General features: G+C 38.5%; 1 protein-coding gene across 3 annotated transcripts; it reads left to right on the top strand.

The window, feature by feature from the left end:
• The first annotated feature begins 86 nt into the window (after positions 1-86).
• On the top strand, positions 87-26,869 carry LOC145988566 (uncharacterized). 3 transcript variants are annotated; one of them, XM_083123510.1, is made up of 6 exons: positions 87-171; positions 6,918-7,027; positions 12,541-12,725; positions 14,547-14,679; positions 15,616-15,782; positions 25,564-26,869. In XM_083123510.1, exons 2-6 carry the CDS (start codon positions 6,932-6,934, stop codon positions 25,643-25,645), a joined length of 663 nt encoding a protein of 220 aa, XP_082979636.1. In that variant the 5' UTR covers positions 87-171; positions 6,918-6,931; the 3' UTR covers positions 25,646-26,869. The 3 variants fall into 3 exon arrangements, with proteins under 3 accessions (XP_082979636.1, XP_082979638.1, XP_082979637.1); XM_083123511.1 differs by lacking the exon at positions 87-171 and adding an exon at positions 3,020-3,088; XM_083123512.1 differs by lacking the exon at positions 25,564-26,869 and having other exon boundaries at positions 15,616-15,786.

Consider the following 26,869-nt stretch of genomic DNA (forward strand, 5'->3'; position numbering starts at 1 on the left):
ATCTCATATTCGGAGTGGAAATGTCCATCTTATGCTCGCCATTATTCCCTCGTCGCATGTTCGTGTAAAGGTATCTGCTGCATGGAATGGGACAATTTGTATGATCCCTCTGCAAAGGAAGTCTGTGAATAAAAGTAAACAAGTTTGTAAATCAACATCATAATTTATCAGGTAAACATTATTTGAGATACAAATAAGACCCGTTTACTGTTTAAGTAATTTTTCAGGTAGTATGGTATTTAATTCCTGTATTTAAGGTTACATACTAGAAACAAAGTATAATGTATAGTCGTGACTCGTCGGAAACATTTGATTTTTCTAGCGTTGCATGCCTTTGATGATCTCATTTGTGTTTTTTTATGTTTTAAATGGAAGATCTATTTTGTCATGAAGTACGAAAAATTAAAGGTTTCGCGACTTTTTCCCCAGATCAACCCAACACATTTTCAAATCTGTCCCCCCTCTACCCAGAAAGTTGTGTACTACTGCTTCCAGATTTGATTTTTGCACTTTTCATGCATTTATTTGGTCGGTAGGAAGCTAACGGTTTCGACATAAATAGAAATCGAACCATGTAAAGAATGCCTGATTAATTCGGAATTAAAACATCAACACTAGAGCCTGGGGTTAAGAAGTAAAAAAAATCGCATAACCGAGGATAGCATTTCATGGTCGAATACAAGAAATATGGGAACGAGTTTACAATACCGGACCACTCTTCAATTTCTATAAAATTTCGCCTACTTACTACTTTCGGTGTCCTGATGACGTAACTGTAGTTCATATTTGGCGGTCGCTTGTTAAAATTATACATTTACGTCTAGAAATTGTAAAATAACCTTGCGATTTACCACGCTGATTGTCTTCTTCATATTTGGCATACTCACTAATTGAGGCCTCCTAATCACGAATCTGAAGTTAAAATTTGTCGGAAACGTCTAGAAATTGCAAAATAAGCGAAAATAAGGCGTTAGTTTTTGGAATGGAAACCGTCGATTTTCGCGAAATTTTTTGTTTCACACGCAAATATATATATTCCTGATACTACCACGACACAAAATTTTAACTATGTTTGCCTAACCTAACCACACACCAATGGTTTGTGGGGCTAGCACCAATGGTTCGTGAGACTAGCGTCAGTTGTTCGCAATTTCTAGACGTTTCCGACAAATTTTAACTTCAGATTCGTGATTAGGAGGCCTCAATTAGTGACTATGTCAAATATGAAGAAAATCTGAGAGGGGTCCGGTCATCTCAAGTCATACCGATCTATTTTTTTTCCAAAGATTCTTCATAACACTCTTGGGGGCCTAGTGTTTACACAACATGAATTTATCGGGTGGCACAAAAGTGCATGTATTGTGACAGGAAGTTTATCACAACCATATTGTTTTATTTCTTTCAGTGGACTGTATGCTCGCTGCAACAGTTTGTACTTAAATCTAAAAATATCGCAAAATTGGAAGGTCCTACATTTGAATATTTGGTACTAGTTTACTATCCTTCGGACAGATTTCTTCATTTCTACAGAAGAAACTACTTACTGTAATAAGTTCCTGTAGTATTGTCTAACATTGGGAAAGTGTTTTTTTGTGAAATTCAGGTAAGTTTTCCGTATCCTGGAAACGGATTTCTTCAAATTTAAAAGTTTGGGGCTCAATTGGGGGCAGGTGACTCCGGGCAATTTCTAACATGCCTTTAACAGGTAGTCTATAGAAAAAGCCGGAGCGGAGCGGTGTTAGCGGTTGGGGGCGGTAGGTCAATTACCCCAGGGGCGGAGCCTGGAATCGCTGGGAAATTTGAGTCAAAAATTTCAAACAAAAATAATTTTTTTGTTTAAATTTCGTACCGATTCCGGATGATAGTCCCAAAAACCATACACGGAATGTTCCTTGATAGGTAAGTACGAATGTCAAAAATTGACGAAACTCAGGAGTTATAGGTGTCCGAAGGATAGTAAACAATTACCGAATATTTTTAGGCTCTTATTAGCATTTGTAGTGAACACACATGTAAAGCAGCATTGTAATGTCTGATTCCTGACAAGTGCTGCGTGACTTGAAAATGTTGTTCTGCATGAATTACCTTGCCACATTGTTTACAAAACAACACTGACAGTAGTGACTGGTATATTGTGGAGTCCTGAATAAATAGGATAGTTAATTTGGTATCAGTTCGTTATATCGGAGACACTTTAAAATCGGATATTTTGTGTTTCGTCTGGTACGTACTTACCAATTGTGTATTGCATAACTTTTTTGAAGGTGCCATTAAGGTTTTCACACGATTAGAAAAATTTTTTACACTAAAATAAGCCATTTCTCGAATTGTAACGGAACGCACGTCATGGTGCGAGCCCCAAAAACCATTTGGGATCGTATAACCGTCCACGATAGCCCCATGGACCATTCACTGAAGGTTAGGTTAGGTTCAGTTAGGTTAGGCAAACATAGTTAAAAAACAGCGAGGTTAAGTTTTCGCTTAAATTGAAGCAACGGGAATTGATTTCCGGCTGAAATAGATTGAAAGATGAAAGAAAATACCTCGAAGAACTTCAACAATTCTACAGAAACTGATTTCCGTAAGTAGTTTCGCCTGTAAATTTGAAGAAAAGTGTCTCCGATATAATGAACTGTTACCGTTAATTTACTAATTTATGTATTTTATTCATTAAATAGAAAATATGTATTTATACAAAGAATTTGTAAACTTTATTTTGTGTGTAATGTCTAAAATTTATTTCCTCAGAAATATGTATTTTCAGGGTGGCTACTCACCGGGAATTCCTTGAATTCCAGGAATTAAGCATGAATTAATGTATCGGAAGTATGCTTGAATTGTGGCAAATTTTTTTCTGTAGACGTGAAAAATTGCTATTAATCCGAATGCCATTGAATTTATAAATGCCCTGAGGCAAGTTTATGACTGTTTATCTTTTATTTTTATCGAATTGAAATTTTTATTCCATGAACTATTTTTTTAGGGGTCTCCCCGATGGCATAATATTAAGGTCATCACTATCAAGGGGTCCTGGGTTCATTACCTGGTGGATGCACATTGCACAGTCGTTCGGATCACACTTTAAACTGTAGGTCTAGTTGTGATAAGCCTATCTGTGCATAAAGTATACTTAATGCAACACTTAAATTCAATTAACAATTTTTCGTAGATTAATGTATCCTGTCCTTTGTGACTTGTGTTTATAGATGTATTTCGAGTCTGAGTATGTGAAATGGCAAATGTAAACCTCGCACCTTAAATTAAATATTTTAAATATGTGTACCGTTTAATTGAATACATTGAAATCACACAGACTCTTTATATTGTTAAGATATTTGTGTGTGTGGGTGGTAAGAGACGGTAATATGTAAGGTTGAAATAGAGAAAGCATCTGCTTTTACCTTTGAATTTTTGGAAAGTTCTCCTTGAAAACTGGGAATTATACTTGCATTTTATCATGGTTCAAATGTGGCCACATTGATTTTATGTGCTAATTATTTTTAAAGTTAAAGGTAAAATTATGCATTTTTATGCAGTGGCAACTTGTGGCTTTTTTTGAGTGTAGGAAGAAGTTATGGTAAACTGAGGAAGGTTTGAAAAATACGTTCAATTAATGTTACACGTATTGCTTGTACTATCCATTGCATTTAGAATGTTAGCTGCAGACTCATGGACAAGGTAGGACAAGGGGTCCTTGCCCCACTTGAACTATGAAATATTTTAATGTGATCCTATAAAAACCTACGAAAATAGCATTGACGATATATTTTCTTTTCTTCAAGAATTTCGATGTTGTCCCCCTCCCTGTCATTGTGTGAATTGAGAATAATAAAAAGTGCTCCTTGAACTCTGAAATTATGCCATAAATGCTTCTAAATTGTGCTGGGGTTTATTATTAATTATTTTTTTCAGGTAACTATAGTTTTAAGTTCAATTATGCATTTTCTTTGAGAGTTTGGACTTGTTGCTTATTACTTACTACAGTTAAGTAATATTGTTAATTTTCCCACAAAATTGTGTAGAATGGCTCAACAAACGAAATGGGTTCAGCCTAGAACTTGAAAGGGTTTGAGGAAATTGTTTGTTTACCCCCAACCTTCTACCAATTTTGTGCCATACAATTTCCTCACGAACAAAATCGGACAGGATAAAGAAAAGGTAGAGGATGGATCGTGACATGGTTGTAAAACGTTTGTCGCTGTGTAGGTCCACACCATTTTATTTGAAACATGTCCGCTAGTGATGTAGAAATAAGATTTGGATATAATTTTATTTTTATTTCCTGAAAACATATTCCTTTGAATTAGATTTACCTCTCCCAGATACTCACTTTGAGATTATACTAGATTTTTCCATTATGCCAAAAGCAGGGTGCCAGATGCCAACAAAGATCAAACTGTGGCAGGTTTAGTACCATTTTGCAGGGGTTAGCATCACTGAGTGAGGGAACTCTTGGTGCTTCCTCACTGGGTCTTTAAAGATCACGACCTCTCCCTCCCTCCCTGATCCTTCTACTCCTCACCCATCTGTTTGTAGTGCTCCCAGCGAGGTTCCTCAGGCGGGGCAGCAAAGCATGTGTGTCCATCATCTTTGTGCTGCAGCTGGAGCGAGCGACAGCAGTCAACTTTTGACAGTAGCTAACCTAGTCAATTGTACGTACATTGCGTTCGTAATTTTTTAATGTGCAAAATTATGAAACTCCTAAAAAGTAGAGAACTGGAAGTAAGTATGAATGAACAGTAAGAAATTCCTCACTTCCTACGTGGATAGTAAATATATCATGAGACATAAATTGTACAAATGACAGCCACTGTCTGAAGCATTTTTTTTCACATGTAAATACCATACTCAAGACATTATTAGTAGTTATGATTCTAAGAACTCCAAACAAGTACGTGAAAGTGAAATTATAATGATAAGAGACCCAAACCTGATCTGTCTTCCCTATTCATGTAAGAATATAGGAGCTACTTGAAATAAATTATACAAAGGCTGTTGCAGAGAAGGTGAGACTAATTCCTGTATAGGAAAACGGCCACCTCCATTGGCTAGCAAATGTACTAGGGTGAAAATTTGGTTGAATAGCTGCCGATTGAGACCAAAATTATCGCAATAGGTCAAAAAGTCGTGACTGCGTAGCAGTTAAAAGACAAGCATGTACATGAACCTTCCAAGAATCATTAAAATGAAACAAAAAAATTACAAACCACAAGATTTTTATTCAGAATCAGCCATATCGAGTAGACGTACATCTTTTTCAGAATAGGCACCATTGACAGCTAAGCAAGCGTCCATACGCCCCTGCCACTTTGTGAATGTCTTTGAAAATTCGTCGTCAGGTAGCGAACTGAAGAAAACTTGCGCTGCGGTGATCACTTCTTTGTCATGAAATGACACCATGTAAAGCAGCCTTTAAAAGTGGAAATAGCCAAAAGTCGCAGGGTGCAAGGTCCAGGCTGTATGCTGGAAAATTTCTATTTTTCTCTTCGTCGTGTAATCCTGAAAAGCCCGCGCGGTATGCCGGCATGCGTTATCGTGGTGCAATATGAAGGAGTTTTTTTTTTCTGCTACGTGCTGGCGCATTGTCTCAATGACTCCTTGGTAATACTGTGGCTCTACTCAGTCTGTCTTGATCGGCATATGCCTGTGGAAACATTGCATATGTTTCTGCAGCACTTTTCCCTAAATGCCAACATAATTTTATGGCATGTCGCTGTTCATCTTGAATATTCATCACGAAAAGCAATGTTATACACAAAAACCTGGAGGTGTAAATGAAACACGTTCCATGTAAATCAACACAGCTGCTCACTAACGTGGTTTCGCAACATGTGACAACTTGCTACGGAAACAGAATGAGTCATCCTACACGACGCGACTAGTGCCGAAACCATAGGCAGTGTTGCCAAGCCAGGAAAAAATCTGTCTCACCTTCTCTGCGACAGCCTTTGTATGTTGCATTAAAATGCAATGGCACTAGGGTGTCCGGGTTTGAATCCTAGCCTGCCATGGGTGTTCTTTGTGAGTGTCCCTTCATCAATTTCATCATGTTGCCACACCATCTCCAACACTGTGATTATCCAAAAGTGGCAATAAAATGGTCCAATCACTGCTCTACTTCCCTGTTTGTAATCTACATTTAAATTAAACAACCTTAATGTAATCAAAAAGTAAAATAAAGTGTGTTCCGTATAGGATGCCGAATTTGAATCGAGTGTTATTGTTTTGTTTTGAGGTTGGCAAACCTGTTCTTACCAATGTTGGCATCTGTTGTCAAGCCGATTAATGTAGCCTCAATTGCTTTGACTCGTTTGTTGTGGTTTCCTTCCGAAATCCTCGAATAATCCAGGAGCGTGAAATCCATCCATTCACTGAGAACGACTGTGGTGTGTGGGTTTTGGCAGGTGGAATGTGATCTTACACCCTGTGATTTCTTCTTATGGGGGGTTGTGAAATCACAGGTGTACGCCAACAAACCACGAATCCTTTTTGAACTGAAGGAGGAAATCATACGAGTGATTGGAGGCATCGGGACAGACATCTGCGAGAGGGTTATCAATAATTTTGTGGAGCATATAAATGCATGCAGACTCAGTAGGGGTGGGCACATGCCAGACATTGTCTTTCATACGTAAATGGGAGATGTTACTGCTTACATATATGTGAAATATAACTATTTTCATGATATTTTCCGTATTTTTATTTAATTTTCTAATTCGACATCCTATACGGAACACCCTGTATAAATTTATTTGACATAACATAGTCATGAAACAATTTAGGTGCATGATTGTAACATCTTATTGATGTCCAGAAACCAAAAAAATATAGATGTTCATGGACTGAAAATTTATTACCGAAATGCAAGTACTGATTGTGTTTTGAATGTGTTCATTTCATGCATTCTCTCTTTTCAGTGAACTTTTCCACAATGGTAGCCAACCCAGAAGGAGAGAGCTCTCAGGAGATGATCAATTACAAGACCCAGTACAGGAATCTGAAGAGGAAGCTCAAGTTCCTTATTTATGTAAGGAAATAGTTGGAAAAATACTATTAGCTCTTCCTTTCTTTTCTGTTCTGTGTGGGGATGAGGCAAAACCCATATTGATGTTGATACATTGTTGTCCCATGGATTCCCACCAACACAGATACTTGAAAATTGTAGCAGTTCAGACTATTTATAAATTTTTATATAGAAGTTTTCCATTTGTACTATACCATATCAATCCACCACAATTTTGCTTGAAAATATCCATAACTTTATATGAGACAATCATTTAGTCACAAAATCAATTTCTCGCCACGATATTGTTGCACAATTTATGAAAACTATTCATTTTTATAGTCCCACACTGGCCGTGCGGTCTAAGGCTTCATGCTTTGGGCTCCAGCTACGAGATGCACTTAGATTCTAGTCTCCTGGGGAAAACTTAACAACTTTTTCTCCTGAGTTTTCGATCTGTGTATGGGACTGGTGGCCACCCATCATTGCGATGAAATTGGGGAGCTACCTAACCTAACCCAGTTATGGAAACCTACAATGACTGGAGGTTTGTTGTGCTGACCGCACGTCACCCAGTAACTGGTTGTATAATCTTCCACCTCGACAGGTGAGAGTGAGACTGGCAGTCGGTAGGTAGGTGCTGGCCCTCACGAGCTATTGCACCACGGGTTATTGTTATTATGCATTTTGATAATTCCCGTGATATTTAGGTTCTGCGAAAGTGTCCCGTGGCATCTTTGCAGACTCCATAAGGCACTTGCACTCTGGAAAGGTGTTTGCCAGTTTCTGATTCAAGTCCAACTGATACTTATTGATACTGATACACCGGCACCAGTATCTGCCTGATGCATATCAGAGAAGAGTTTACAATACGATACCAAAGGAAATATCTCTCTTTCACCTCAGTGTACTAAACTGTGCTTGCCGTACATGAATAAGGAAAATAAATTGAAATATTAGTGTAACCATGGTGGTCTATTAGGACATTTAACTATAAGGGTGGATGATCTGTAGTAGATTTTTTTTTCATAAATGTTTCTTCACGAGAATTTCTCTTGCTCACCCTGCCTCTATTGTTGCCTACCCCTCTCAAGCTGCTCAGTGTTGCTAGTTCATTGTTTAGTAGTTGTTGAGAGGGAATGAAGTGTTGTTTGAAAATTATCGGTAAGCTTATAATTGTAAAAAAAAAGTGTAGAATTTCAAACAAGGGTTCGTCGTCACCTTGTGACCAAGGGGTCCCGGGTTCAATACCCGGTGGAGGCACATAGTGGTTCGGATCCCACTTTAAACTGTAGGTCCAGTCCCGATTAGCCCTACTGTGCATAAAGTGGATTTCAATCACCAACTCAAAGAAAGGTTATGTCCCAGATATTTTATACACATGAAATGCAACATAATAAGTGTTATTTTTTTTTTTAACTCTACACACATCTCTCCCTCTAAAGTGACCCCCTCCCCCTAATGCTAAGATGTTAGTGTTGCCTGTGAAAGGGTAGAACTGGAGCATAGGGTTAAAATAATTAAATATTAACCCATGTGATGATAACATTAAATTTTGCTAAGGGTTTTTTCTTCTGATGTAATATAAACTTGGTAATTTGATTGTGTGTACAATTTAGGCACAATATGGACAGATGATGCTATTGAGAATTACTACTATACTACTGGCAACCAAAGTGGATTAATTTAAATCAGGTGATTAAAGAAATAATTAAATGATTAAATCATTTCAAGGAAATATTTTATAAAATAATGTACATAAGGATTCTGTAGATATCACAATCACTTTGGTGAAAGTTTCTCAATCTCCTAATCATTGAATGGTGTTTAATAGGCTCTAAGAAAGGAAACAAAATATATGTACTGATAGGGTGAAGCTCACATGCTTAAAATTAAATAATTTTTATAGGCAAAAACAGCAAACATTTTGTGTACAATAATATACAAAATATTAAATCATGTTAAACCATAAATAGTGTCATTATCGTTAAACTGTAAATGAACATGGCAGATGATATTTTGCAAAGTATCATTACAAACTCACCCAAATTCATCTACAAAGTCTATAAAAAATATTTTAAGTTACAATTGTAGAGTACATCCAGCATGTTTTATTTTCACTGAAATAAACGTTACTGAAATTATTATAGTTTCATTAACACACTCAACAAACATTTCCATAGTAAGTTCATATATACAGTATGAGAAACAAAAATTGATATTATTTTATTTGCTTTAATCTAAGTGTTCATATATTGTACAGGGTTGTTTACCAGAAAAGCCCTTTCTACTATATATATATATATATAAAAATCAAAGAAGGTAAAAGGAAACACTCACCGGACAGTAGAAAAATTCAAAATTTTCGCTAATTTCATAGCATCATCGGTGTGAGGAGAAATAGACGGAACCGGAAGTTGGGGCCCTGCAGAGTTGCCAGGTCCCCATCGAAGAAGAAGCGGTGCGTAGAACGAAAAAAAACACTGTTTCGTCACCAGGCTTGTCGTAAACTGTGAGTGTGTAGGATGACTTGGGAGGGGGGTCGGGAGGGTGGGTGAGGGTTGGGCATTAAGGCTCGTCGTAAACTGTGTGTGTAGGATGAGTTGGGAGGGGGTCGGGAGGGTGGGTGAGGGTTGGGCATTACTGGGTGGCCTTGTTCAAGCCAGGTGGAGTGGTTGCACTCATGGCCGATATATAGGCCCTCTCCCATCTTTTACAAACAGAGGTGTTGGCTGGTTGGGGTAGGAGATGGATGATCGCTACCCGGAAGCAGTCATTGAAACTGATGTTGTGGTGGTTGGTGTGGACGGCGACAGTGAAGTCCAGGTTGTGGGTGGAAATAGCTGTTTTATCCAAAGGCCTCACCTTCTCCCCCACAACTCCCCCCAACCAATTCCGTCTACTTTTTGACATACACACATTTGCTCGCAACCTCCGATGGCAACATTTTTGGGCCAAAAATCCCTCACTCCAAACTACTACCAGTGAAACCCATCCGAGCCTCCTTCAATTTAGCCCCCCCTCCTCCCAAGATCCACCCCCCCTGCCCACCAACCACCCCTTGGAAAGATACATCACTGCCGTCATTTCCATCACCTCTGACAGCTCATTCTTAAATAACTTTCACAACCAACCTAACCTCAACCCTCCCCAACAGAAAGCTCTCAGAGACCTCCGCAACAACCACAACATCAAAATCCTCCCAGCTGACAAGGGGTCCACCACGGTGGTCTTGAACTCTCAAGACTACCTGGCGGAAGCCAACCGCCAGCTGGCTGACCCCTCCACCTACAAACCCACCACAGTTGACCTATCCGCCGAACACCTCACCAATATCCGGGACTTCATCCACACCCGCGGCCCCCCTGAAGGCCTAACAGCTCGTACCACCGCCATGTTAATACCCGACAATCCCTGCACCCCCACCTTCTATCTATTGCCCACAAACCTGGCAACCCTGGTAGACCCATTGTGTCCAGCTACAACTCACCTACAGAACGAATCTCAGCCTTTGTTGACTCCCATCTCCAGCCTCTTGTGAAAGCTCTGCCCTCCTACCTCCGTGACACCAACCACTTCCTCCAGAAAATCAGCACCCTCCCACCATTGCCCCCAAACACCATCCTTGCCACCATTGATGTCACTTCCCTCTACACCAACATACCTCACTCCCATGGCCTCCGCTCCATAGAATTCTATCTCAATAGCAGACCCAAACCTCACAACCCCAGCACCAACTTCCTGACCCACCTAGCCCACCTTGTCCTCACTTGTAACAACTTCACCTTTGAAAACCAAAATTTCCTACAGATCCGAGGTACAGCCATGGGTACCAGAATGGCCCCATCCTATGCAAACCTCTTCATGGGCAAACTTGAGCAAGAGTTTTTGGCTACCCAACCCCTCCAACCCCTCCTCTGGCTCCGCTTCATCGACGACATCTTCATGCTCTGGACACATGGAGAACCATCCTTGTCAGCCTTCCTGGACCAACTTAACCACTTCCGTTCCCTCAAATTCACCTGGACGCACTCCCCCAACCAGATCACCTTCCTGGATGTGGACGTGCACATCGAGGGAGGACACCTGACTACCTCCATCCACATAAAACCCACCAACCACATGCAATACCTACACTTCTCCAGCTCCCACCCGTTCCACACCAAAAAAGCAATTCCATTCTCTCTGGCCCTCAGGGGACAGCACCTGAACACTTCACCCACCTCCCGCCAGAATTATAACCTCTGCCTACACCAGGCCCTGGTCAACCGTGGATATCCCTCCATCCTGGTCACCAAGCAAATATCGCGAGCTGCCTCACATACCACCACCACCAAGAAACCTGCTGCCACCAACCCACCTGCACTCATCACCCAATACCATCCCCACCTCAACAAAATCAGGCACACACTGCACTCTCTTCTCCCAATTCTCCACAGTGATCCCGAAACCAAAAACATATTTCCCGACAAACCCAGAGTAGTTTTCAAACGCCCCCCCAACCTCCAAAACATCCTGGTCCACAACACTCCTTCACCACACATCCAACACCCCCCTGCCCATAAATGCAACCGCCCCAGGTGCAAGACCTGCCCCATCCTCATGACTTCTCACACCCTCCAGGTGCACACGGCCACTGGCAAATTTACCCTCCATCCCAAAGGGACCTGCCATGCCTCAAACCTTATCTACATCCTCACCTGCAACATCTGTGGTGATTTTTACCTGGGGGAAACATCAACGGCCCTCAACCTCCGCATCAATAACCACCGCTCCTCCACCCACAACCTGGACTTCACTGTCGCCGTCCACACCAACCACCACAACATCAGTTTCAACGACTGCTTCCGGGTAGAGATCATCCATCTCCTACCCCAACCAGCCAACACCTCTGTTCGCAAAAGATGGGAGAGGGCCTATATATCGGCCATGAGTGCAACCACTCCACCTGGCTTGAACAAGGCCACCCAGTAATGCCCAACCCTCACCCACCCTCCCAACTCATCCTACACACACAGTTTACGACGAGCCTTAATGCCCAACCCTCACCCACCCTCCCGACCCCCCTCCCAAGTCATCCTACACACTCACAGTTTACGACGAGCCTGGTGACGAAACAGTGTTTTTTTTCGTTCTACGCACCGCTTCTTCTTCGATGGGGACCTGGCAACTCTGCAGGGCCCCAACTTCCGGTTCCGTCTATTTCTCCTCACACCGATGATGCTATGAAATTAGCGAAAATTTTGAATTTTTCTACTGTCCGGTGAGTGTTTCCTTTTACCTTCTTTGATTTTTACTTAGCCCTTTTGGCCCTCCTTGCTTTTATCCATTATATATATATATATATATATAGATAGATAGATAGATAGATAGATATATATAGATATAGATATATATATGAAGGTTGACCTTGAGGTACCCCTACTGGGTACAGACCCAGTGAAATATTTCTGTTGTGACTTTTGGGAAATTGTTTAACTTGAACTTGCATTTTTAGATTTTCTGCCTTATGTGTGTGTATGTTATGATTCTTGCAGGAGAATGAGTGCTTTCAAGAGGCCCTGCGCTCCACCCAGAGGCGGCTGCTGAAGGCAGGCAGGGACCGCAGCTTCTTGCTGGACAGGCTGTTGCAGTACGAGAAGGTTGAGCTGTCGTCCAGCGGGAGCGAGGACACTGAGTCATCTGACGAGGGGGATATGATACGGGCTGATTTGGCTAAGAGGTAGGGAACACATTTTGACTTCATTAAGAGCAGAAGTTCTCAGAATGGGGCAGAAGACATGGTCAAGTTTTAAAACTCAAGACTTTTTCTTATTTACATTTATTTCGTAAAAAATGTAAACCATATATAGTGGAACCTGAATTTTACATTTTCCTACATTATGCATTCATTCTTTGTCCCAATGTAGAAAATGTAAAATTAAAATGTGGGAAAATGTTAAATCGAGGAAAATTTTATGCTATTGTACTATGTTGGGACCATGAAGATGTGTGTGTATGTTATGATTCTTGCAGGAGTACGGGTGCTTCCAAGTGCGGGGAAAATGTAAAATTGAGGAACGTAAAATCGGGGTTCCACTGTATTTTTGAAATGACCACCATTTTCAGCTTCACAAACTTGTTAATTTTTAGTGTTTTTTGTGACTTAAATAAAAAGCTAACACCTGAATTTTGTTAGAAATATTTTCTTTTAGATTCATAATTGTGTTTAACTTGTTGACATAGATAAAAAAGGAAAGTAATCTAGGCCAATTTTGGAGACTTTCGGATTGAGTATATTTGGTGCATTACAGATTCTACATTGGTCGACACATAACTTAACATAATTTATTCTTTACATATCTTTATGATCAAGGTAAAGGCATGCCTACACCTGCACATTCATAATTTTGGCCATTTGTGGATTTGATGTGATTATCACCATGCTCTAGCCACCCTCCCAGGTACCCATTTATTAGAGATTGGGTAAACCCCAGAGCCGTTCCATGCAAGGACGTTACTGGAAAAATTCCCACCTGAATTCACCACCCTGTCACCTGAATCTACGTTCCTGCATGTCAGTCAGATGGCCTATGATTTGTGACTTCTGCCTCACCCTGTAGTTGAAAAGGATGGGATGTGGCAACCATGATTCGGTGGTTAGTGCCTGGCAACCTTTTTGCTTTATTATTGCATCTTGCAGTATGAAGACAGACACACTGTTGATTGAAAATATATGACTGAATGATGAGCATGTGGGTTTGCTTGACGCTCATGTGAATAATTCAAATTCTCCTTTCTTGAGAAAGTTACCACTGGTGATCAAATGGCCCACATCGCAAGCCAAAAAAGTAATTGCATCCGATGCTCTTGACGTGCCTCCATTCCACTGTCTTTCTCTTTGATGCTAGAGCAAAACAGTCACTTTTGTGGGCCATCATCTTGTAATCAAGTGTTCCAGATACAGTTCCCAGCTTTAAACTGAAAGTCTGATCCTAATTAAGCAACTAAGCATAAAGCCGACAAGCTTTTTGGCATCACATTTATTTCCCGACCAATTGAAATATTCCTTTGGAAAGTATTCAATCATGTGCATGCATCTAAACTATGGTTGCATTTTGTCTTGGGGAATCTGACTGACTGAACTGTTGAATATATTAGCCTTTCTGGCTCTCTGAAATTAATAGAATAAAGATAAACAGTTTCACGGATAAAGTGAGTACTAGTTTCTCTGTATTTAGTTACTGGTAAGTTGTTCAGAAAATTTATAGATTTTAACATGTATAACATTGAAACTATACCATAGTATTCTACCAGATTTTCATTAATATATTCATAATTTCATGTTAGTAATTATACACGTATCTACTTCTCCCCATAACGTTTGTGCAAATAAATAAATAATGAAATAGAAATGTGTTTGTTTTACTTCTGCTATTTTAAAACCGTCAGCTAATTATGCCCATACCTGTATTAAGAATTGTGTCTTTTCAAGGAAATTAATTGTTGGTTGAACACTGACAGGCATTTTACCTACTGATGACATTTAAACTTTTAACTGCAGGAAGAAGCTTGACTTGACAAGCCAGAGTTTTTCCATGCTGAGTCAACATGCAGGAGTCAGCACTAAGCACCAGCCTGGCATGAAGAAAAAGAAGTCAACCCCTAAACTCCCAAAGCAAAACAGCTTGCATCAGGTGTGTAAGTGGAGCCATTGTTTTTATAAGTTTGCATATTTACTCTCTGCAGAATATGTAATAAAGGTGTATAAACAGTGTGCTTACAGGCATATTCTTTTTAGGACCTGTTACCGAGTTCTTACTAGAGGAATTTTGAGATTTGAAACTTACCGACCTTACTTTACACCTTGCAGCTAGAGTCCATGACCTCATTAAGAATGACTACGTATATTAGGTGCTAAAGGTTGGGATGGTTTCAAACCTTTTTAAATGTGCAATGATTTCATACTTGAAATTCCAAGTTCAGAAGTTTTTTTGAAATAGAAAATCACTTGTAATTACACTGTTTTCACATGTTCATCAGAGAAAATCTGTAATTGTGCTAACATTTAGCGAAGTACTGCTGATTACCTCACTTCATAATTTACTGTGTAAATTGCATCTCACATAAACATTCTTTTTAAAGGTGATGAAGTTACTACTTACATGTGCTTGTGAACTTTGCCCTTCCAATATTTCATAACCAATTTCTTCTTAGACAGGTCACAAAATAAGTCATTTGCAGTCCTATTTAAACACATTGACCGATGGAGCTGTTGCACTTTAAGAATGTTGAAGAAGCAGTGGAATAAAGTTCTTTACATTCTATGTATTTGTAAGAAGCAGGAAGTGTGTTCGAATTTGCATGATGTTTTACCACCTCGGTGGTTGAATATGTATGATCTTGGCACCAAGGACCCTAAGCTCAAATCCCTACCTCAGCATGGGTGTTATTTTTGAAAGTTACTCCTTCACGAATTTCATCTAATCATCATTCGTCCTCATTATTGCAATTAGCTACAAGTGGCAGATAAGCTAGGTAAAACAAGAAAAAATACTAAAGCCCATATGGTGTGTGTTTTTCTCATCTCTTCTGGATATGTAAGAATATTGATATATCTGTGCCTTCTGCAGCAATCTGTGTCGAGTCTCCCTCCCTCTCTGATCTCTGACGGCCACATGACACCAGAGGAAGTTGAGCGGCACCTGGAGTCTCGACAGAGTTACCTGGAATTGGTTCCAGAGAAGATCCCGCCAACTGTCCCAACAGAAATGTTCAGCAATGAACCTTCGCTGGATAGGTAAGAGTCAGCCTAGATCTTTCCTTCTTTAGCTGAATCCATTCATGCATGTAACATCCTCGTTCGTAACCTTTCTGCCTCCATCCTATCCATCTTATTCTGTATTGTGATATATATGTGTCTGTGTGTGTGTGTGAATTATATGACCATATCTTGATATTGTCAAACTCACATCCACTTAGCACACCCTTGACTGCATTTTGCAGACTAACAAGGCTCTGGCATATGGACTAACAGACAGTACAATCCTCTGTGACTTCACAGTCAGTACAATCCTCTGTGACTTCACAGTCAGTACAATCCTCTGTGACTTCACAGTCAGTACAATCCTCTGTGACTCGGTCAGTACAATCCTCTGTGACTCACAGTCAGTACAATCCTCTGAACTTAGTCAGTACAATCCTCTGTGACTCACAGTCAGTACAATCCTCTGTGACTCACAGTCAGTACAATCCTCTGTGACTTAGTCAGTACAATCCTCTGTGACTCAGTCAGTGCAAACCTCTGTGACTCACAGTCAGTACAGTCCTCTGTGACTCAGTCAGTATAATCCTCTGTGACTCACAGCCAGTACAATCCTCTGTGACTCACAGTACAATCCTCTGTGACTCACAGTCTGTACAATCCTCTGTGACTGACAGTCAGTACAATCCTCTGTGACTCACAGTCAGTACAATCCTCTGTGACTCACAGTCAGTGCTATCCTCTGTGACTCACAGTCAGTGCTATCCTCTGTGACTCACAGTCAGTGCAATCCTCTGTGACTCACAGTCAGTGCAATCCTCTGTGACTCACAGTCAGTGCAATCCTCTGTGACTCACAGTCAGTACAATCCTCTGTGACTCAGTCAGTGCAATCCTCTTTGACTCACAGTCAGTGCAATCCTCTGTGACTCAGTCAGTACAATCCTCTGTGACTCACAGTCAGTACAATCCTCTGTGACTCACAGTCAGTACAATCCTCTGTGACTCAGTCAGTGCAATCCTCTGTGACTCACAGTTAGTGGAATCCTCTGTGACTCAGTCAGTACAATCCTCTGTGACTCACAGTCAGTACATTCCTCTGTGACTCAGTCAGTACAATCCTCTGTGACTCACAGTCAGTCCAATCCTCTGTGACTCACAGTCAGTGCAATCATCTGTGACTCAGTCAGTACAATCCTCTGTCAGTACAATCCTCTGTGACTCACAGTCAGTACAATCTTCTGTGGGACTTATGTTGTGTCCAGTCCACATGTGAGTGTGATTGTCCTTCCACCAAATCATCTTATCGCCATTTATCCATCTTGACAATTAGCTAAAAGTGGCAGAAACATGAAGTAAAATAAATCAATTCATCCACAGATTCTAATATTTCATTTATCATTTCATTTATTCTTATTCTCCACTTGTTATTTACCTTATTTGATCCATATTTTTTTCAAGATCCAGAAGGCATTTTCCTTATTTGTCATGGTCCATATTTGTGCAGTATATTTAATCACAGGTCATATTCAAGTTTTATATGTATGAGGGTTGTCCAAAAAGTTCATAACCTCTTCTTGATGAGGTAAAGAAAAGAACTTTCCTTTATTTTTCAGCATATTTCCCTCATACACTTACTTCAACATTTCAATGCATTCATGCCCTCCTCGTAGAAGGATATGAGGTGACAGCATCTATGACATCATCATCTGACTTAAAATGTGCACCAGATGGGTACTTTGAAGGTTTAGAAAGTCTGAAGGGGTTAGATTGGGTGAATAGGGTAGTTGCAGTACCAAGTAAACCCCACACTCAGAATGAGGACCCGTGACTTTGAGCATTGTCCTGATGAAACAACTTTTTTGGATAAGTTCCCTCTTCTCTTAGCCCCTCACAGTTGCTTCACAAGATTAGTATAATATTTCCTGTTATGGTTCAGGGAATCTACAAGCAGTACACCCTCAGAATCGCACGGAACAGACACCATCACTTTCCCTGCAGAAGGAACAGCATTGGCCTTCTTAAGAGTGGGAGAATGAGCTCATTCTTGTCCATTGTCACAAATTGTTGAATGAAATATACAGGATTGGCTGCAAAGAGGGAGAGTTTGTCCATGGATACCCACCTCCTCCCTGCCTTTTTATCTGCAGTCAAAAGTTTAAGCACCAAGCAGGTGGAAGCCGTTCTCAGTTCCAAGTACTCTGTCAGAATGCAATCAACTGTTGTGTTTTGAATGCCTAATGCCTCTTCAATCTGGCTTCTGTCGTCATCACCAAATCATGTGTCTTATCCACATTTTACCAAGTGATTATCTTCATAGGTCTTTCTTGGCCAGGGTCGCCTTCAGTGCTGGTTTGCCCATCTTTTAATTCAGCTTCCCACTTTTTATCTGTACTGTAGGCAGGGACTGCCTCCTCTAATGTTGTCACCATATCCTCGTGAGCTTCTTTATCTGACAGCCCTTTCCTACATAAATATTTAATCACAGCACAAACTTCTTGTTTCTATATTTCAAATAAAACTCGCACCTTGACTACTTTCAGCACATGTAAAAGAAGAAAAAAAGACTTACTTTGAAGATGTTGAAACTTTGTTCAATATTTTACGAAGAGCATAATACTAACATGCAGTTTTCACGAGGTTATACGACCTGCGCTTTCCTGGTCAGGCCACGAACTTTTGGGACAACCCTGGTATTGTAGTTTATTCCTTTTTACTGATTGGTTCATTTTTTACTAATTGTTCACTACTGTGATATACTTCATTCCCTGCTTTCATGCTATCATATGTGGTATTACTTGTATTGTTTTTCTTACTTGTCATCATTCCCAAATACCTGAAATTCTCTGTACCTTTAATTGTCACATTTCTTATCACCAAGTCCTGTTTTTCGTTTTGTTTCATCTTTTGGATAGATATTACAATAATGTAGTTTTCTGTATGTTTATCTCAATCCTGTCCTTTTGGTCTCTTCCAATCTTCCGAATGCTTGATTTATTTTTTTTGGTATGTTCGTGCTAATATTTGACCTAACTTGGTAAAAATCGACCCCGTTTTTTCAATTGTACTCATCGCTCCATGTAATACAATCACTCTGCTGTTATATTTGAATGTGCTGCTCATACTATTTCCTTTCTCTTGAGCTTCAATAATATTCCATGCTCTACTGGAGGTAGCAGAGCTACTGGCAGAGTCTCCAAGCCAGGAGGTCTTGTGGCCGAGTCCTACTATATTTTTGTATGTGGTTTAGAAATGACAGCCATGTTTCTATTATGGCACATAGTGAATTTTGCATTTGAAAACATTCCATTCCAAGTGGAATCATCAAGAGCCAGAGCAGAGCTTAATTTTGGTGTTATTTAAAGTTGGCATGTTCATTCCTCTAGCCTTGAGATGACACAAAATACCTTTAGTAGAATTCCTAAGATTTACTGGAAATACTTTTCTCGCCCAAAAAAAGAGGAATATAGTACAATACAATTTGAAAGCAAACTTGGATAACATAGGCTCATATGTAAGCTAAAACTAAACTATGAGGAGAAGTCAGAAAATAAGGTTCCCTACTTGATATATATGTTCCGTTCACCAGTGTAGTAGTCATTTTGAATATGTATTTTTTTCACAAGTGTAACTGACATTGGAAACCACTGCCATCTACCAATCAATATCTAAGTTTCATCCCAGTCAATAAGCAGCCTGACTGGAATAGAACATTAGATATAAATTAGGGAACCTTACACTACCTGTCTTCCCCTTGTATATAGTTTGTGAATATTTGCTGACATTTTAAATTAAGATTTGCAGAAAAGGGTGGGGGCTGCTTGAATATAGAGCTGTGAATTACATTTTTCATCATTTTAAGAGGACCCTGTGGTTTTTGTACACACCACAGGAACCTCGTACATGTTCAGTATATGAAGTCTATACCAGTCTGCTACTTCCCTTCAAATTGCTCACCAATTGTCATCACAAAGCTGGGTCAACATCGAAAGCTTAGATCTATCGGAGATTAAAGTCTGGATTATTTGCATAAAGACAAGAACCACCATAATAATGATATTTACTATTGCATATTAATTGTCATCTATTAAGAATTATGCACAAATTAACATTTTTAGTTCTCAGTATGTCCCCTCCAGCTGTCAGTTCCCATTTTAAACTTCAAGCTCTCGAGTGCATTTGAATCCCCATCACTGGAACCATTGTCACTAACATTCAGAAAAATATTAACTTTCTCAACTGTACCAATGATCAGACTTGTCACGTAGGCTCATGCGCATCGGGAAGGAAGGGCAAAGGGGGGGGGGGGGCATGCCCCCCTTGGAAATGAAAGTTAACCAAAAATTATGTATTTCACACATATAATTTCATTTTAACCACAATAATATGTGTTAATTATTGCATGAACACCATAAATTCAAATTTAAGCAATGTGTTTTAGGGAACAACACTATTTTTGGGGAAAATGTGCTTTGCTTGCCCCCCCTGGAAAAAATACCTTCGTTGCCCCTCCCTGAAAAAATTCCTGCGGTCATCCATGCGTAGGCTTAGACCAAGCCCTCTGCATAGTCATTAGTGTTAGATTGTATACCTTTTAATCTTGGAATAAAGATGATTTAAACTCAGATTTGTCAGATATTTGCCTGGATAGTGCTAAGCCAAGTGTCAGGTCAACTTTGCAGCAGGTTTTCGCATATGTAGATCCAAACGTGCGTGAAGAATACAGTTCCACTGAGACAGGTTCTATTCCGACACAACTGAATACTTGCAAGAAGACAGTTATTTAATTTGTAAAATACAGACAAAATAATACATTCATGAACAGGTATGTACTTGATCGGTGTCAATCACTGTGAAGACTAACTTGGATCCACAGATTCGCCAACTGGAGTTTGTATTGCGCTGAAGAATCACTGAAGATCAAGAGCGAGTCGAGCAAGAGTGAATACGTTGCAGAGTGCTTGAAATCTGTGATACCAGTGTTGCACATCCCACTATTTTAACCCTTTGTTTATTGTGATTAATAATCGTGCTATACAGCATCCAGAATGGCTGAATCGAGGTCTCCTGTTCAGCAAGTGTTATTTTGGGCTTCATCCGAAGAGAAAAGTTCTTGAAATCCAGCAAGTTGTTCAAAAGCATAATCCTCCTTACGGCAACAAGATCAAAGGATCAAAGTAAAACAGGGCATGAGGTGATTTGCCGTCAATGTGCAGTGCAACTGTATCATGGGTGTTGAATGATTTGCGGTTTGAGTTTAGGAAGAGGAAACAATTGTTTGTTGTTTGACGACAAGAGAATCTCCACGATATTAAAAGATATCGCTGTGAGAAGAAACATGTTTATTATTTGGACCAGACTTGCTTTAACTCTGTGGGGGAGGCATACATTGAATCTTTTTTTTATATACCTCCGTTGAAAGCCACCGCCAGGGCTGAAGAAAAGAAGAGGGGAGGGGGAGGCTTATTGTTTCACCCACTGGCAGCAATGAAGTCTTTGTTGAAGGTGCATATTTACTGTTCCATGCAAAGAAAGGGAAGGGTGATTGTCAGCAAGAAATGGACAGTCCAAGATTTGAATCCTGGTTTAGTGAAGTGATTGCTAAATTGAAACCAGAGTAATAGCAGCAGACAATGCACCTGATTGTATATATTACCAATAACAAATCATTCTTTTCTTTGTTGGTATAACTTGAAGTGTCTTACAGTAACGGGTGTATTGCGAACGAAGTAACCATGTTTTTCATAAATGTATTTCTTTCTAAACCAAAAACAATAATTTGTCATTAAATTCAAGAGGACCTATCGTTGTTTACTTTTATCTTTGTTCATTTTTCTTTTTGCGTGCTCGAAATATACACACATGCTCTCATGTTTCGAAGATATTTCACACTTACATTAAGTAATGACACATTTATTAAATAATCTATGCGCAGAAAGTACTTCTAAAATATTATGTTTCAGGAGACAAAAAGAAACACAAATATATTCCGCTTGACATGCATGCGGGTTTTGATGTGTTGTGCGGTTGGCAATACTGTGGATTTTCTCATTGTCTGCGATGTAAGCAGCTCGGCGGTTGAGGCAAGACTGGCACGGAAGATTCTGAGCTCAGTTCTCGCGCGGATTGATACATAAAACCTGCTGCAAAGTTAGCCTGACGCACGACTTAGTAACCAACCACCTAATATAAATACCCACGGTTATTTCATATAGAGAACCACCTTTTGGGAACTGGCTAACCAAAAAGTGAGAGGAAGGTTAAATTCCCAGTCTGTCCTCTGGTTGACTAACCTTGTAACAAAATAAAATGTGCTTCCCCTGTACAGTAATTTTGTTCAAAAATCCCCAGGACATATCTTTGCAATAATTTACAATTTAAAGATCCTCCTTAATAGCCTAAATTGTTTTAATTTTCAAGTTGTTGATAAAACATGGAAGTTCCTTTTAGAATTAATATTATAAAAAAAAAAATAATATACAAAATAACAAACATTCCAAAAATGTATTTTTTTAACACAGATCTACAGGAAGATGTTTCACTTTTAATAAAAATATGTTTGACTTACTTGGATCAGTAGGGTGACATGTACTCCTTGAAATGTAGTTATATTATATAGTAGACTGAGATATACTAACTAACTAACTCTCTAGCCTTCTTATAACCGAAGGTTCATGGCTGCAGCAACACAGGCCTTCCATCTTTCCCTATCTTGAGCAAGATCTATATACTCTTTTCCATCCCTACCGATTTCCCTTAGGTCCATCTCAACGTTGTCCCTCCATCTTCGTCTTGGCCTTCCTACAGGTCTCTTACCATCAGGTTTCCCAACAAGAATCCTGTAAACTCCTCTTTCCTCTCCCATTCGTTCCACATGGCCTGCCCACCTAAGTCTTCTTGATTTAATTATTCTAATAATATCTGGACATGAATACAAATTATGTAGTTCTAAATTATGTAACCTTCTCCACTCACCTGTCTCCTCATCCCTTTTAGGTCCAAATATTTTCCTAAGGGTCTTATTTTCAAATACTCTCAATTTATGTTCCTCTTTCAATGTAAGGGACTAAGTTTCACATCCATATAATACTACAGGCAAAATTACGGTTTTGTATATTTTAACTTTTAGTTTCTTAGATATTAAATGAGAAGACAAAAGTTTATGAAGAGAGAAGTAACATGCATTTCCTGAATTAAGCCTATTTTTTATTTCCTCTTTAATATAATTTTCATTTGTTAATATTACTCCTAAGTATTTGAATTTGGAAACTGGTTCAAACGAGTTGTTATCAATAATTAGATTTTGATTATTTCCTAACACTTGGTTTCTGCCTGTAAGCATATATTTAGTTTTCTCTTTGTTAACTTCCAAACCTATCTCTTTAGCAGTTTTGAAAAATATTTTAGCATTATTCTTAATTGTATTCACATCATCCCCCAGTAAGTCTACATCATCTGCATATGCTAACAACTGAGTCACACCATTTAATTTTAGTCCTTCTTTAGTTTCTTTTACCTTCCTAACAGCATATTCTAAGGCAAAATTAAAGAGCAATGGAGATGATGCATCTCCTTGTTTTAACCCATCATGAATTGTAAATTTGTCAGACATATTAATGCCCACACGAATTTTACTTTCTGTTTCACTGGTGCATACTTTTATCATACTAACAAGCATCTTAGGTATTCCAAACTCGACTAATATATTATATAATTTATCTCTTTTGACCGAATCATATGCTTTTTTGAAATCAATGAATAGCTGATGGACATTTTGATTATATTCCCACTTTTTCTCAAGTGTGTGTCTGATGTGAAAAATTTGATCTGTAGTTGATCTGTTACGTTTAAATCCACATTGATAATCACCTATAATTTCATTAGCATATGGTGTTAGTCTTGTTAAAAGAATGTTAGATAATATTTTATATGTTGTTGAGAGTAGAGAAATTCCACGGTAATTATTGCAGTTCATTTTATCACCTTTTTTAAACACAGGAACAATTATGGATTCTTTCCACTGTTGAGGGATTTCTTCTTTATTCCATATTAAACAAATTAATTTATGAATTTGACATATTAATGAATTTCCACCATATTTAATTAACTCAGCTGGTATTAAATCAATGCCAGGTGCTTTGTTATTCTTTAGCCTTTTAATAGCATCTTTAACTTCAGTCAAGTTAGGTTCTGGAACTAAAGGTTCTGCTGTGTGAACTTCATTCACTTCTGATTTATCTCCTACATGGACATTTAAAAGGTCATTAAAGTAGTTCTTCCATCTATTTAGAATATCGCTTGGGTCAGCTAGAAAATCACAGTCTTTATTTTTTATCAAGTTTACTTTAGGTTGCCACCCCTTTCTAAACTCATTTACACCTTTATATAAATCTCTGATATTTTTATTTTTGCTGTTTGTTTCAATTTCGTTAATTTTGCTTTTCAAGTAATCTCTTTTTTTACTTCTAAACGTGCGGTTAACTTCTCGCTTTATTCTATTATAATTGTTTAGATTTGTATCATCAGAGTTATTTAACCACTTAAGTCTAGCCTGATTTCTTATTTCTATTAGATTATGACATTCATTATCAAACCATGGCTTACTTTTTCTTGGTTTATGGTATCCTATACTTTCTTTAGCTGCTAATTCTATTGCATTACGTATGTGCTCCCAATTCTTATTTACGTCTGTTTCATTTATATTTTCATCATCATTTAAATCCTGCAAAATATCAAATCTATTTGACAGTTTAATTTGGTAATCTTTCTTAATTCTTTCATCAGTAAACTTTCCTGTATCAAATTTTAGAACTTTTAGATTTTGTTGCTTATGATTTAACACTGAGAGTCTTTCTCTTAATTTAGCAATTACTAAATAATGGTCACTGGCACAGTCCGCACCTCTGTGTGTACGAACGTCAATTATACTAGTATGCCTTCTCTTATCATTGAGAATATGATCTATCTGATTATGAGTTTTACCATCTGGAGAAGACCAGGTATATTTATGGATATCTTTGTGTTTAAAAGTGGTACTTTTCACAATTAAATTCTTTGAGGTTGCAAAAGTAATCAATCTTATACCATTATCATTACTTAATTCATGAAGACTTTCTTTACCAATCGTGGGTTTAAATGTCTCTTCTTTGCCAATCTGTGCATTACAGTCACCTAACAGAATTTTCATATCATACTGAGAAAATTTATCAAAGACCTGTTCTAACTCTGAATAAAAATCATCTTTAGTATTATCATCTTTATCTTCCGTTGGTAGACTGAGATATACACAATGGATAATGTCCAATTAAAAGTGCATGCTGGTAATAAAGAACCATCGACACAAACATGCAGATAAATACAGCGTAACTCCAATTTTCTGTTCTCCAGTTTTACATTTTTCTGCATTATACATTCAATCTTCATAGTACCAACAGAGCATACTATAAAATTTTGCCCGGATTTTACATTTTGCCTTGGTCACCTGAAAAATGTAAAATCAAGGTTCCACTGTAGAGTTATACCAATTATATCTTTATCATCATATACATTTGATGGAAATAAACTTGGTGTTTTTATTTAACAAAGAGTGAAGGTGTATTTAATATTTCATTCTTGGCAATTCTTTAAATACTTCCAGATGACCTGGACCTGTCTCTAAATATGTTATTCAAAATTAGCAAATTTGATCAGGAACAATGTGAGTAAAATGTAAATATAAAGTAAGAAGTGCAATTGTGGAATTAAGAGAGCTAATGAGTTAATTTTTTGTTCACTTCAAATTTGTATCCCATGTAATGATTTTTTTTCTCTCCTTGTAGTGAGTCAAATGAATTAGGAGAAGTGGAGACATCACCAAGTAACATGGGGGAAGATTGCCTGAGTGTTGACATACCTGAGTGAACAGATATAAGCAACCGATTGTTGCTAATATGCATGTTGATGTTGCTCCATTGATGTGTGCCAATGTGTCATGTGGGATTGATTGGATAGGAGATTAATATGGAAAGATATGGTGCTAAGGTGAAGGGAACTGAGAGCATTCAACAAACACAATTTGGAATCAGGCCCATGCAATTGTTGGCTATTTGATTCCTTTCCTTTTTTGTAGTGAACAATTACAGTATTATTTGTTGTGATATTTGTGTACTGATGTTATGTTCCAATGTTTCTCTTTCACTTTTTTATAATTTCACATGTACTTTGTATATAATTTAGTTAATGCAACTCATACTTTGTTCTGGTGTTCATTCATGAATGAATTTTACTAATGTGAAAGGAGGAAGTAAAAAAGAAAATGAAAAAGAAGTATTGTATTCATTATTCATTTCATGTTTAATGGAAGCCTGTCTTCTTTGTTTTCTACTATATTACTCTTGTTGCCAAACTTTTTTTTTTGCCATTGTTATAGGGTTTTCACCTGAAAAATTCACGGAATTCAACCTGTGACTAATAAAAAGGCAGGTTGTAAATATGTAAGGGTGCTTCTCACAAGTGGAGCCATTGTTTTTCTATTTCCACTCAAAAATATGTAGGTCATTCGGAAAATAAAGAACATTTGTGCATATAGCCTGCGCAATTGTTTTGTTGCAGCTGGTCACTTGTTCGCTATGGTCAGTGTGGTGTAGATACTTGCCTGGTGCAGATGGTGAGTGTAACAAGCTATAACAATGAACACACACATTGCAAATCTTTGCATGATTTGTGTTTTGCAGGTGGAAAATGTTAGGTCCAGTGACATTCATCATACTTGTTGCAATCAATGACAAAGGTGTTATGAATGTGGCAAGTTTCGTGAAGTGGTGCATAATGTTTAAGAATGGGTGAACAAATGTTCATGACAGGGAGTGATCAGGACGGCATTCTGTCATCATGGATGCACTGAAACAAAAGATGGACCACACCATCATTCAAGATAATCAATGCAGCTTCAGACTAACTTTTTCCTGAAGATGAAGGAGCGCCTTGCTGGTAAATGCATTGCAGGTAATGAGGAAATACAGGATGATGTCATAAATTGGTGTTGAGGTATGACAAGTCCTTCAGTGTCAAAGGCGATTGTGTGGAGAAGTAGATAAAAAGTAAGTGACCAAGCCTGTATATTCTGTTTCTGCAATATTATCAATA

Source organism: Lepisma saccharinum, chromosome 6 (genome assembly GCF_977018435.1).
Source record: "Lepisma saccharinum chromosome 6, izLepSacc3.1, whole genome shotgun sequence".
In the NCBI taxonomy this organism is placed as follows: Eukaryota; Metazoa; Arthropoda; class Insecta; order Zygentoma; family Lepismatidae; genus Lepisma; species Lepisma saccharinum.